Genomic DNA, 10,433 nt, shown 5'->3' with positions numbered 1-10,433 from the left:
CTGCTCCAGAGTCTGCCTTCCTCGGAGCATATGAACTGGAGGTCAGGCTGTGTGATTCAAAACCTCGAAGGAGAAGATCTGGCGATTAGCTATCCAAAAAAAAACCCTCACAAAACTGTCCTGTTGTTAATAGGCTTAAATCCCCATCTTCAGCTGTCAAATTCTATTTTTAAAAAGTCAGAATCCCCCAGTTGCTTCTTGTCAAAAAATCACGGCTGGTTAGCGTTCTCGGACTGGACAGCTTTGTGGGAAATACAAAATTGTAGGAAATCTGTATCCTGGTGCTAGAGAAGTAAACAAAAAATTGCAATGAAGCTGTTATTTTGATGCCGAATAGCAAATGGTTTGTTTCAAGCAGCATTAGTTTCCCCTGCTTCCAACCTAGAGATAATTTTGTGACACTGTCCCCATCGGGATGGTTGGAAGGCCCTTGAGCTATCGATAAAATATTTGTCCAAAATGATTCTGAAAGCTGAGCAAGCGAAAGGGGGGTGGAATTTATCTGTGGGCTGACTGCGCTCAAAATAAACTTTTTCAGGGGTTTTAAACTTGGCGGAGGGCTGGGTGAGCTGGACGCAAGGGGGAATGGATTCCACATCTTGTGAGCCACCTCCGCAAAAGTGACCCTGGCACAAAAGTGGGATCTCTCCAAGGTGGGTGGTGTCTTGCTGGACAGCATTAGGGCAGAGCTTAGTCGAGGCTTACGCTAACTTTAGCTAATCTGCTGAAGTAAGCATTATGGGCTGGATCCTTGTTTAAAGAGGTAAACCCACGAGGTTGTGTAGAAGGATTTTATTTTTTTTTTTTTGAAGAAACTCCTCATCTGCGTTGGTATATTTATGAAAAGGAGAGTAGATAACTGACCTTGAGCAGGGAAGTGCCAACCTGAAAAGCTAAACCAGTCAGAAACAAGAAACTCTGATTTGCTTAGCAGATCTCAAACAAGCGCTTCCCATTCTTACAAAGGCAGACTGTTACGTGACTGCTTTTGAAATTGCAAATGCTCTGCCTTTGTCGTTGACGTACAATTCCGTTTCAGGTTAACAGCTGGTGGAATAGCCTGACGGAGGGCCAGCGGACCGTGACAGGTTGGTGTTAGCTTACAAGTATTAGACATTCACAGGAAGAGAAATATGGCAAAACAGGTACGGTGTGTTAAAACAGGTGGCTTTCATACCACGGTTAGGTGGTTAGGCACAAAGCACGTGTAAACTTCCACCTGCACATACACTATTTCTGCTGCATTTCCTTCTCACAAACTGTTTTTTTCTGTGCGCTGAAAAAAATAATCCTGTGCATCTGTGCGAGAGGGTGTGGAGAATTAGGTAGAACCTTCTCCCAGCAACGTTTTTTTCTTAGCAACTGTGAAAAACAGCAAATGCTTTTGGAAGGAGTGGGTGTATATATTCCACTGAACGCACCAAATATATTAAAAAAGAAACAAAACCTTGAGCAACTCAATTAACAAGTGCAGTCAGGAGGCTTTGAATTGCTCTTCAACGTGCAGGCCAGGTCACGATAAAGATACAGATCCTGTGGTGGTGAAGATTCATATTCTGTAGTCTCTAGAAGGTCCCTCAACAGCTGGTTAATCCAAGGAGCATTACAAATTCCAGCTGGCAGACCCCGAGCCCTGCGGGTCCTCACCCTTGATTGCCAGAACAAGGCTGGGCTCACGGCGCTGAAATTGTTGACAGTTCTGCAACGTCTTGGTTTAGCGCGCAGGGAAGGTATTTCCTGTGGTGGAAGAACATGGTGGAGTGTCAAAAGAAGAGATCTATTGGAATTTTGGTTCTAGGATTTAAATATCGTAGTTTTTCACATTTCCTACATCCTGTTGCAGGCTTCAAACAGAATAATTGTGTGGTATCTACCATTCTGTAATCACAGTTGCCTTTTCCCTTTAATGTTTCTAGTCGTTTGAAACCACAGCTTGAACAGCTTCAGTACAGGTTTTGCAGACTCTTATATTCATTACGTAGTATGTTAAACTAGAATTAAATGTCATATTTCTGGAAGGCTTCCACTATATAAATAGAGCTTTCAGTAATTTTTGTTTGCTTTTTCTAAACTCTGTGAAGAAGTGGGTACTACTTCTAAGGGAATGGTGAAGAAATAGCATGATTCTTGTAAGCTTACATTTGAGTTCTTGCTTACACTAAGCGTTATGATCTGTTAACATTCGTAACTTTGGGGTTTTTTTTTCCTTCTTCCTAGGTATTATAGCTGCAAATGTCTTTGTATTCTGTTTATGGAGACTGCCCGGCATGCGACGGTTTATGTTTACATATTTCACCTCAGACCCATCCTCCAGTAAGTGAACAGTAATTTGGGTGACTTCTACATCAGCAAATGATAGAATAGAACCTCCAGTCATACCAGAGAAGCTTTGGGTGGCTTTGAAGGGGAAAAGAAGTTAAAGTGATGGATTTGTTGTATTTTTTAAAAACAAACTGACCAGGCGTTGGGGTTTTTCCAAATATTGGATTGTCCAAACTGTTGCCAGCATTTGTGTGTTGTGTACAAAGTCCTTATGTCAAAGCTGTGCTTTGGGTCGCATTAAAAAAACAAACAAACAAACCCACCCCACACTTGGATTTCATGATGTGTGAAATATTTTGAAGAGGTTAACTAGGAAAGTGAGTTACTACTGTTTAAAGGCAGAACAATTAATTTTCATTTTTGCAATAGAGATAAGAATTAAAAGGATGAGATGTACGTGTTAGGAGAGTGATTTCTGCTGTCCTCTTAATTTGTGCTGAAAAATTGGAGAAAAAATCGATTCCACACACATCCCCCCAAGGCTGAAGATCGCTGTTACGCAGATCTGAGCATCAGCCACCCCGAACACTCCTATTTTAAGTAATGTTAACCTTCAAACCTGCTAATTGGCTTTTTTTGCATTTTCAAGGCTCCTTTTTAAAAAGAAAAACTTTTTTTCTTCACAAGGCCATCTCTGTAGCAAAATAATTTTATGTAGGTGCTCATCTATTGTATTAAAAATCTTTCCCCATATACATACATAAAGGAAACGTCTCTTTTCCTTTCCAGAGCATAGGAGACATGTTGCAAGATAAATGTTTTATATGACGTGTTCCCCAGCACGTAAATAAGACTTTGTAAAGCAGCTGTTTGTACAGCTTGCACGCCTCTGGGTTGTATGTTCTGCCTTTCAAAAGGTATTGCACGGGATTTGAAATTTGTTACATTTCTGGGTTTATTATAGCATTTATATTTGAGAATTTCAAGCATAGTTATCTTGTCTGTCTTTAGGTTTCTAGTCTGCATGACATGATTTGAAACAACACTAACTTTTTTTTCTCTCATTGTTTTTCTCTTTTGTAGAAGCCCTGTGTTCTCCCATGCTGCTCTCTACCTTTAGTCACTTCTCTCTCTTCCACATGGCAGCGAATATGTATGTTTTGTGGAGCTTTTCCAGCAGCGTTGTCTCTCTTCTGGGATCTGAGCAGTTCATTGCAGTGTATCTTTCTGCTGGTAACGTTAAATATGTGCATTTACATCACTTGAAAAATACAAATACGTATTCATGCAAGTAAAGGGCGTTGATGGTGAAGAGATGTGTGATGGCGGGCGGCCGTTGTTCGGTCCCACGCGTTGCTCTGCACTAACTGCAGTACTTGCTGTCATACAGAATTCTGATGGGATTGAGGTATTGGGCTTCAGAATACCGTGGCAATAAAAGAATCTGGTTGGAATTTATGCTTGAGCTGCTGAAATGAACTAGCCCTTAACACAGACTAATGAGAGCTTTGTGGACAAAGATGATAATTAATTCAAGTTAAAACTTGAAGTTAAAACGATGCCACCTACAGTAGCTTCTTTAGGGAGGTGTTCAGATAATATTGTTGTACTGACACGATAACATTGATGTGTTTGGTATCATTTCCGATAATCATTTTTCCTTTCTAGGCGTTATTTCCACTTTCGTCAGTTACGTTGCCAAAATGGCAACGGGAAGGTTTGAACCATCCCTTGGAGCTGTAAGTATCTCAGAACACCGTAGTGAAGCCATTTTCAAAGCCTGATCTATTCTTCAGCTTGCTTAAAAGCCAAGGGTATATTTGGGATAACAGAAACTGGGAAGGTTTACCAAAACCAAGTGACAGGCAGCGATTCCTGTGCAACAACTTGCCTAAAGGTCTTTGCTAACCTCAACAATTCTGTTCTTCAGATATTTTAGCTTTCTTGCAGCAGCAGCCCAGAACTAATGCCACGAAATGCTAATGGCTTGTAAATAAATACGTAACAGCAGGACCTCTTGTCACCAAGCAGATAGTTGAGTTCCGTAGCTTATTTCATAAATGTTAGGTCATAATTGTGTGCGAGGCTTCTCTGATTGGAAGTAGACTGCTCTAGAAAGAGAGACCGCGATCAGTTGAAAGCAGCATGTGATACTAGTGGAAGTTGTAGGGCACGTTGTGCAGAAAGGGCAACGCTCCTGCCAAAAATCTCCCGGTAGGAAAGATCTGAGCAGGCTGAGGAGGTGCTGGCCTTACGTGTCTGTCCTTCACAAGTATTTTTAGGAAGAGAAGATTTTAAAACACTTGCTCTAAGTTTGAGGTGAAGCCAGTCACTTGCCAGGTTTTAAAGGCTTTTTAAACTTACTCAGTAATTTTGAAAAAAGCCAAAAGTCAGATTCTTACTTTTCAACTGGAATGAAATTAAAAAAAAATAAATAAAAATCTGTTGAGCTGTCCTGAAGTTAGAATTCTTGGTATCACTTGTGGATAAACTCTATCTAAAGCAAGTTACCTTCCATTAGTCTCACTGATCGGAACTTACTGAAATTGCCACATGTTGCATTATTTGACTGTATTCACAGCCTTTCCGTTGAGATCTTTCATGGATACAAAAGCCCGTGGTCAACTTAGCACAGGCCAGGGAATTGCTTGTTTCACTGACAAAAGGTCTCTTGTCCCTGTCTGTCTGTTATTTTCCTTGTTTTGGTATAAGCTTCAGAATGATTCCCTTCATCTGAGATGCCTGTGTTTGATTAATCTGTGTTAGATTTCTGGGGAGGAAAAGCATATTAACGTAAATTGTTAGCCTAAAAATCTTAATTATGCAAAAGTATCCGAGGGTATGTTTTTTCCCCAGTATTTATAATTTCACGTTTTGAAATTAAGTAATGGTATCTTGTTTTTATTCTGAGCTTTGCTGTAGCGCTTTTGTAGTTTGAGGTTTTGCCACGTGGCTCCATTTGAAAATAAAAGCCAAACGGGTTCACATGCAGCAAAATGTATTTTCCCTTATGTAACATCTCAGCTTACTGTCTTGTGTGTTGATGTCTTTGCAGTCAGGAGCTATAATGACTGTCCTTGCAGCCGTGTGTACAAAGATGCCAGAAGCAAAACTAGCCATCATATTTCTTCCAATGCTCACATTTACAGCAGGAAGCGTAAGTGCCTTTGAACTTCAAAGAAATCCTACTCTTAAAACGTTTTTCCTGTACCTCTCCTGTATCTGAGCATGTGTCCTCTTCGTTTGGGTTTCAAAGCTCTTTGAAAGAGAAATTATGGGAGTCCCAAAGACCAGTTCAGGGCGGTCACCACACAAGGGTGCAGTGAATTTACAGTCATCCTAAATTCCATCCTCTCTCGGTCTGTTTCAAATCTGACGTCAAGTTGTGAAAGAAGTTGGGAGGGATTCAGGTTCATCAGTCTGAAGAAACCTGCATACACGTGTTCCGATGGGTGAATTTTGTTTTTTTGTAACTTGTGTAGGTTAATCTAATAGTGACACACTCTATTTGGAGAAAAATTTATCAACTGGGGAAAAGCAGAATTTCACTTCTCAAAGGGAAATGACGTTCCAGCCCTGGCAGAATACCTGCCTCCTCATTTCGATACCATCTTTTGGTACTTGTGAAAACACTGTCAGGATTAGAAATAAACGACTGAGGCTTTTCTTCATGTGTACTACTAGGGCTCCTTTTTTGTTTCAGTATCTTCCCCTAAGCACATCTGCTGCCCCATTTAAGAAAAGCTTCTCCTGCGTATCGTGACTTATTAAAGCAACTTAATCCACCCGTGGTCCACTACTTGAAGTTGTTTTACTGTTTTACATAAAGCAATTAAGCTTTGTTGTTTCAAGATCGTGAGATTCAGTACTTTTTGCAAGGAAAGTTTATGTGTTCTTCAATGTAGCCTTCATGTTTTCCTTGCACCTCTGCTTCAGTGGACTTGTTTTTCTGCATGCTAGCCTTTAACTGCATCTTTCCTAAAAAAAAGCTCACCAGGGTAGAAATAGCAGCAGAGCCACCAAGAGCATTGCCTTGAGGAAGTCCTCGCTGCAGCAGTAAAACAAGAGCAGGATTTGCTGTTGCAGTATAAACATTGGAATAATTTTAGCCCTACTCTGTAATTATATTTCTAAATAAACAAGCCAATGTAACAACATAGCTGCTATTCCAACACATCTAATAAGGAAAGAAATCCTACTTAAAGTAATATTTCATCCTAACATTAAATCTGTTGGTCTTTTTGAATGAAGTGTTTGGGAAGACGGATGCACATAAATCTAAGCTGTGTCAGAATTAGTGAGTGAGAAAGTTGCAGTTGTGGATTTTGTGGTGTCTTTTTTAGCATGTACTCTTTCAGGTAACTTTTTTTTAATTACTATTATTATTCTGACCTGAGTTTGGAAAGTAGGTGTAGCTTTAGAACTGCAGACTGAAGAGGCTGACTGTTTGTAAAGGACACATTCCTGCCTGACACGGTTCCATAGCTGCTCAAGCCTATATTTTGGTGGCACAGTACAGCTAAGGACTGAGTCTGTTGTTCTAAAACCATTTTTATTTTTTTTACACTTACTGCTTTGATATAACATTTATGCGATGGTTTTTGGTGCCAAATCTTTGCTCTGTGCTGGAAGAGGTAACTCTGTTGATCAGTGGCCACTACATGCAGTGACTGATCCTGTCTGTTCCATGTTCGGTTCCTTTCCAGGCTTTAAAAGCCATAATTGCATTTGACACTGCAGGGCTTGCCCTAGGCTGGAGACTTTTTGATCATGCTGCACATCTTGGAGGAGCTCTCTTTGGAATGTGAGTTTGTATTTACTAACAACTTCTGATTATTTCCTATTTAAATTCATCCAATTTTTTTCTCTTCCTCTTATCCCTGAACTGTGGGGTGGGGTTTTTTTTTTCCATAAAGTAATATTGAAGACAGCTCACTGTTATCCTTGTAGCGCTGTAAAATTGTGTGGCAAATACCGTTAGCAGATGTTCAGAACTCAGAGAAATGGAGCTGAATGCCTTAGAATGACAGATGTCACATTGTCCTGTCAGCGTAACCTGGGCTGGCTGTCTCTGTCCTGCTCTTCGCGGCACGTCGAAGAGAGTCGCAAGGCAGAAAATATTCTCGCAAAAACACAGCATGGACAAATTAAAATAACTTCGGGATTAAACAGCTAAGAAAAATGTCTTTGTTTTGGTGTTTTCCCTCTAATTGCCAATTTAGAGGGAGCTACAGAGTCGCTATACGCTCAGGCCAAATTCCTTTGAGCAGCTTCGACTGCTGTTTCCCAGCGTTGCTGCGTTGTCTTTTTGTGGAGGCTTCCTAATTGGGAAGAACTGCTAGAAGCCAGTTTGTAGGAAACAGTTCTGCATTGTTCCACGCTTCAGCTCCATCACCCAGTGAGCTCTTCCCCTTCTGCCCAGTCACAAGGTTGTCTTGATTTGCACACTTACTGCTAAAAACATTTTTAAACATTTTATGTAGACATTTTAAAAGCCTGCCTGCGAGGTAACTAGGCCAGACAACGAACAGGTAGAGGATGTTTGTATTTTGTTCTAGACACTGGGTCGCCTTGGTTTGCCGTTTCTTGGCTTTGGTGTCAGTGAGTTTGGTGCTGCACAGTCACCCCTCCTCTGGCCTCACAAAGTGTACTGAGATGATGTTTTGCCTTCCTCACCCACATATATTCTACCTATATGTTCTTTGTGGTCATGTAGTTTAAAGGAGCCTGGCACTGCCTGATGGCCCGTGCAAACGTGCTTTTGTTAATCAGGACTCAGGTGTGAGATGAGGCTCCTGGGAGGACCTTCAGGCTATTTCCATGTGGTCGCTTCCCCTCCCACCTCTTCTCTCCACCATAACCTCTCCCTTGCTTAAGCACATGTTGATACTCCTTTATCAGCATATACAGTTCTGTAGGAATAAAAATTTAAACTAGAACACTTAAGTAGTTTAAGTCTTCACTTAGATGCTTATAGAAGGATACTCACTTTGAATGGAATGTGGCTGTTAATTATGGGGCAGTTGCTTTTACACGTGAGAAGGACGTACGTGGCGTTGTCAGTAAGCATCAGTGTAACCAACAGCCCTGTTTTTAAGATTAAAGATGCAAAATATTATTTCCATTTAAGTAGAACTCACGAGAGCATGAAATTAAAGGCGTGAAAACCATTCACTCTCGGGACCGAGAAGCAAGAACACAAAGAATTTAACTATTATGAGACAAAAGAACAAGTAGCTTACCTGCCACTTTCTGCCTCAGTTTATCTTGTCTCCAATGCTGAGCATTCGAGTTACTTGATTTTAGTGACCAGCCTGTTCCTGAGAGAGAGAAAAGTTGCAGTTAGCTCTAACCAGTATTTTCTTTCTCAGGTGGTACGTGACGTACGGCCACGAGCTCATATGGAAGAACAGAGAACCGCTGGTGAAAGCTTGGCACGACCTGAGGACAAAGAACGCAAGAAAGGGAGGAGGTGGACGACCTGACTGATTCTGATCCTAGAGATTCCTTGTGCCCAGGTGGTACATTACTTGAACACATAGGATTGAATTGGTTTGGAAGGAGTTTTTGCTACTCCACATTAAGCCTCTATGGAACTGAGGGGTTTTTGTGTAAATTACAGTTACAAAAATGCCCAATGGTGGGAAATGAACTCTGACAAAAGTGGAACAATAAAGGTTTTTATCCTACTGCTTTCTGAGGTAAACAATTTGCATCACATTTTTTTTAAAGGAGGAATTAAAAAAAAATAAAAAGCTTTGCAATGATGTAACCAAAAGCTCTGTCCGAAAATCTTCAAGATGGGGTATAAGTGGGTAATACTTGGAAAGAGAAATATTTTTTAAAGCTGAGGAAGTTAATGGATCACACTTGGTGCTTTCCTAGAAGTCATGATTTAGACAGATTGGACTCGTGTAAGGCTGATGTGATCAGGTTTCACTGGTCTTGATTACTGAAGAGGTGGGGTGAGATAAGCCAGTTGTCTCTTTTGGTCTTAAACTTTAAATACATGAATCAATGTGGGATTGTTTACCAAAGCTTACGTACTGGTTAATGGGTCCAGCTTTTTTCATCAGCTGTGGCTCAGCCAACCTGTTTTTCATTTCTCTCTGCTTCCAAGATACCGTCACAGTGTTGGAATTTACTACAAAGATGATTTTTTTCATAATTATGTGCAGTAGAAGAAGGGTTTATACTGTGGGTTTGGGTATTTTACCGTGCGTGGTAAAATACCCTTGGGGGGTACCCTTGGGGGGAGGGGGGGTTGTTTTTTTTTTTCTTTAAGTTGTGCTCTATTGCTAGTTTCCTTCTATTGTTTTTTTTTCCTAAGAATTTTAAAATGGTAACATTTGGTTCATATCGTGCCAGTTCTAGAAAAACAAGCAGCTTCAGCAAAAATAGATGAGGTGCAGAAAAGGAGCAACACTGTAACCAGAAGTAACTAATACAGCCAGCCCCAGGGTAGTACCATGGCCATTGTTCCTGTTGTACAAATAAAACTTGAATTTTGGGTATGCCGGTCCTGAAAGGATGGCTACCACCCGCCTTGTAAAGGGCTGAGAAGTCCACCCAGATACAAACTGCTGAGTTTAGACTCTTCCCTGCAGGCTGAATTAGTCATTCCAGATGGACCGAGCTTCCAAGGAACACATTGCTCTGTAAGCAACAATTTGTGCCTTTTTACTTTACAACAGCGCCTTGCAGAAAATACATGTTCTTCATCCCCAGAGGAAACGTAACCTAAATGGCGCCAGTTGTAATAAAGGATGGAGCACAAAATTGCTGTAAACTCCCTTACTGCCACAGGCCGGTGCTCAAGTCTAAGTTTTTTATCTCCTTTAGAAAAGGACACACTTGAACATTTGTTCTTTTAAGTGCCTGTCAACTTTAAAAGAGCTGGAATGTAATATTCCTTTGTTTTCCTCCAGAAGCTTTCTGGATTTCTGTTTCTAATCTGTCCCTTCTTTCCTGGTTTGAGGGTCTCATGTGTAAGCTTCACCTTAATTTTACGCCTAACAGCATTCGCCTTCCTAAAGGGTATTCGATACCTGAACCTTCCTCATTTATAGAAGCCCTGGAGGTATTTAACATACATGAGATTGTGCAGAAGACATTTGCACAGCCAAGCACTGGGTTTAAACTATCTGCTCTGGCCCGAAACTACTTTCAAA

The 10,433-nt window shown here is 40.8% G+C and overlaps 1 protein-coding gene across 2 annotated transcripts; it reads left to right on the top strand.

The window, feature by feature from the left end:
- The first annotated feature begins 535 nt into the window (after positions 1-535).
- On the top strand, positions 536-8,962 carry PARL (presenilin associated, rhomboid-like). 2 transcript variants are annotated; one of them, XM_009872349.1, is made up of 8 exons: positions 536-653; positions 1,040-1,145; positions 2,218-2,313; positions 3,346-3,495; positions 3,931-4,001; positions 5,318-5,419; positions 6,969-7,066; positions 8,634-8,962. In XM_009872349.1, exons 3-8 carry the CDS (start codon positions 2,268-2,270, stop codon positions 8,749-8,751), a joined length of 585 nt encoding a protein of 194 aa, XP_009870651.1. In that variant the 5' UTR covers positions 536-653; positions 1,040-1,145; positions 2,218-2,267; the 3' UTR covers positions 8,752-8,962. The 2 variants fall into 2 exon arrangements, with proteins under 2 accessions (XP_009870651.1, XP_009870650.1); XM_009872348.1 differs by lacking the exon at positions 536-653 and having other exon boundaries at positions 1,043-1,088; positions 8,634-8,959.
- The last annotated feature ends 1,471 nt before the right edge of the window (positions 8,963-10,433 follow it).

The sequence above is a fragment of the Apaloderma vittatum genome, unplaced genomic scaffold (genome assembly GCF_000703405.1).
Source record: "Apaloderma vittatum isolate BGI_N311 unplaced genomic scaffold, ASM70340v1 scaffold40816, whole genome shotgun sequence".
NCBI classification, from domain to species: domain Eukaryota; kingdom Metazoa; phylum Chordata; class Aves; order Trogoniformes; family Trogonidae; genus Apaloderma; species Apaloderma vittatum.
The sequence above is the reverse complement of the archived record's forward strand: the minus strand, read 5'-3'. Positions and strand labels throughout refer to the sequence as shown.

Coding starts and splice junctions, on each gene's coding strand:
- PARL (XM_009872349.1), top strand. CDS start 2,268: ATGCGACGGTTTATGTTTACATATTTCACCTCAGACCCATCCTCCA. Junction 2,314..3,345: donor CACCTCAGACCCATCCTCCA/GTAAGTGAACAG, acceptor TCTCTTTTGTAG/AAGCCCTGTGTTCTCCCATG. Junction 3,496..3,930: donor TGCAGTGTATCTTTCTGCTG/GTAACGTTAAAT, acceptor TTTCCTTTCTAG/GCGTTATTTCCACTTTCGTC.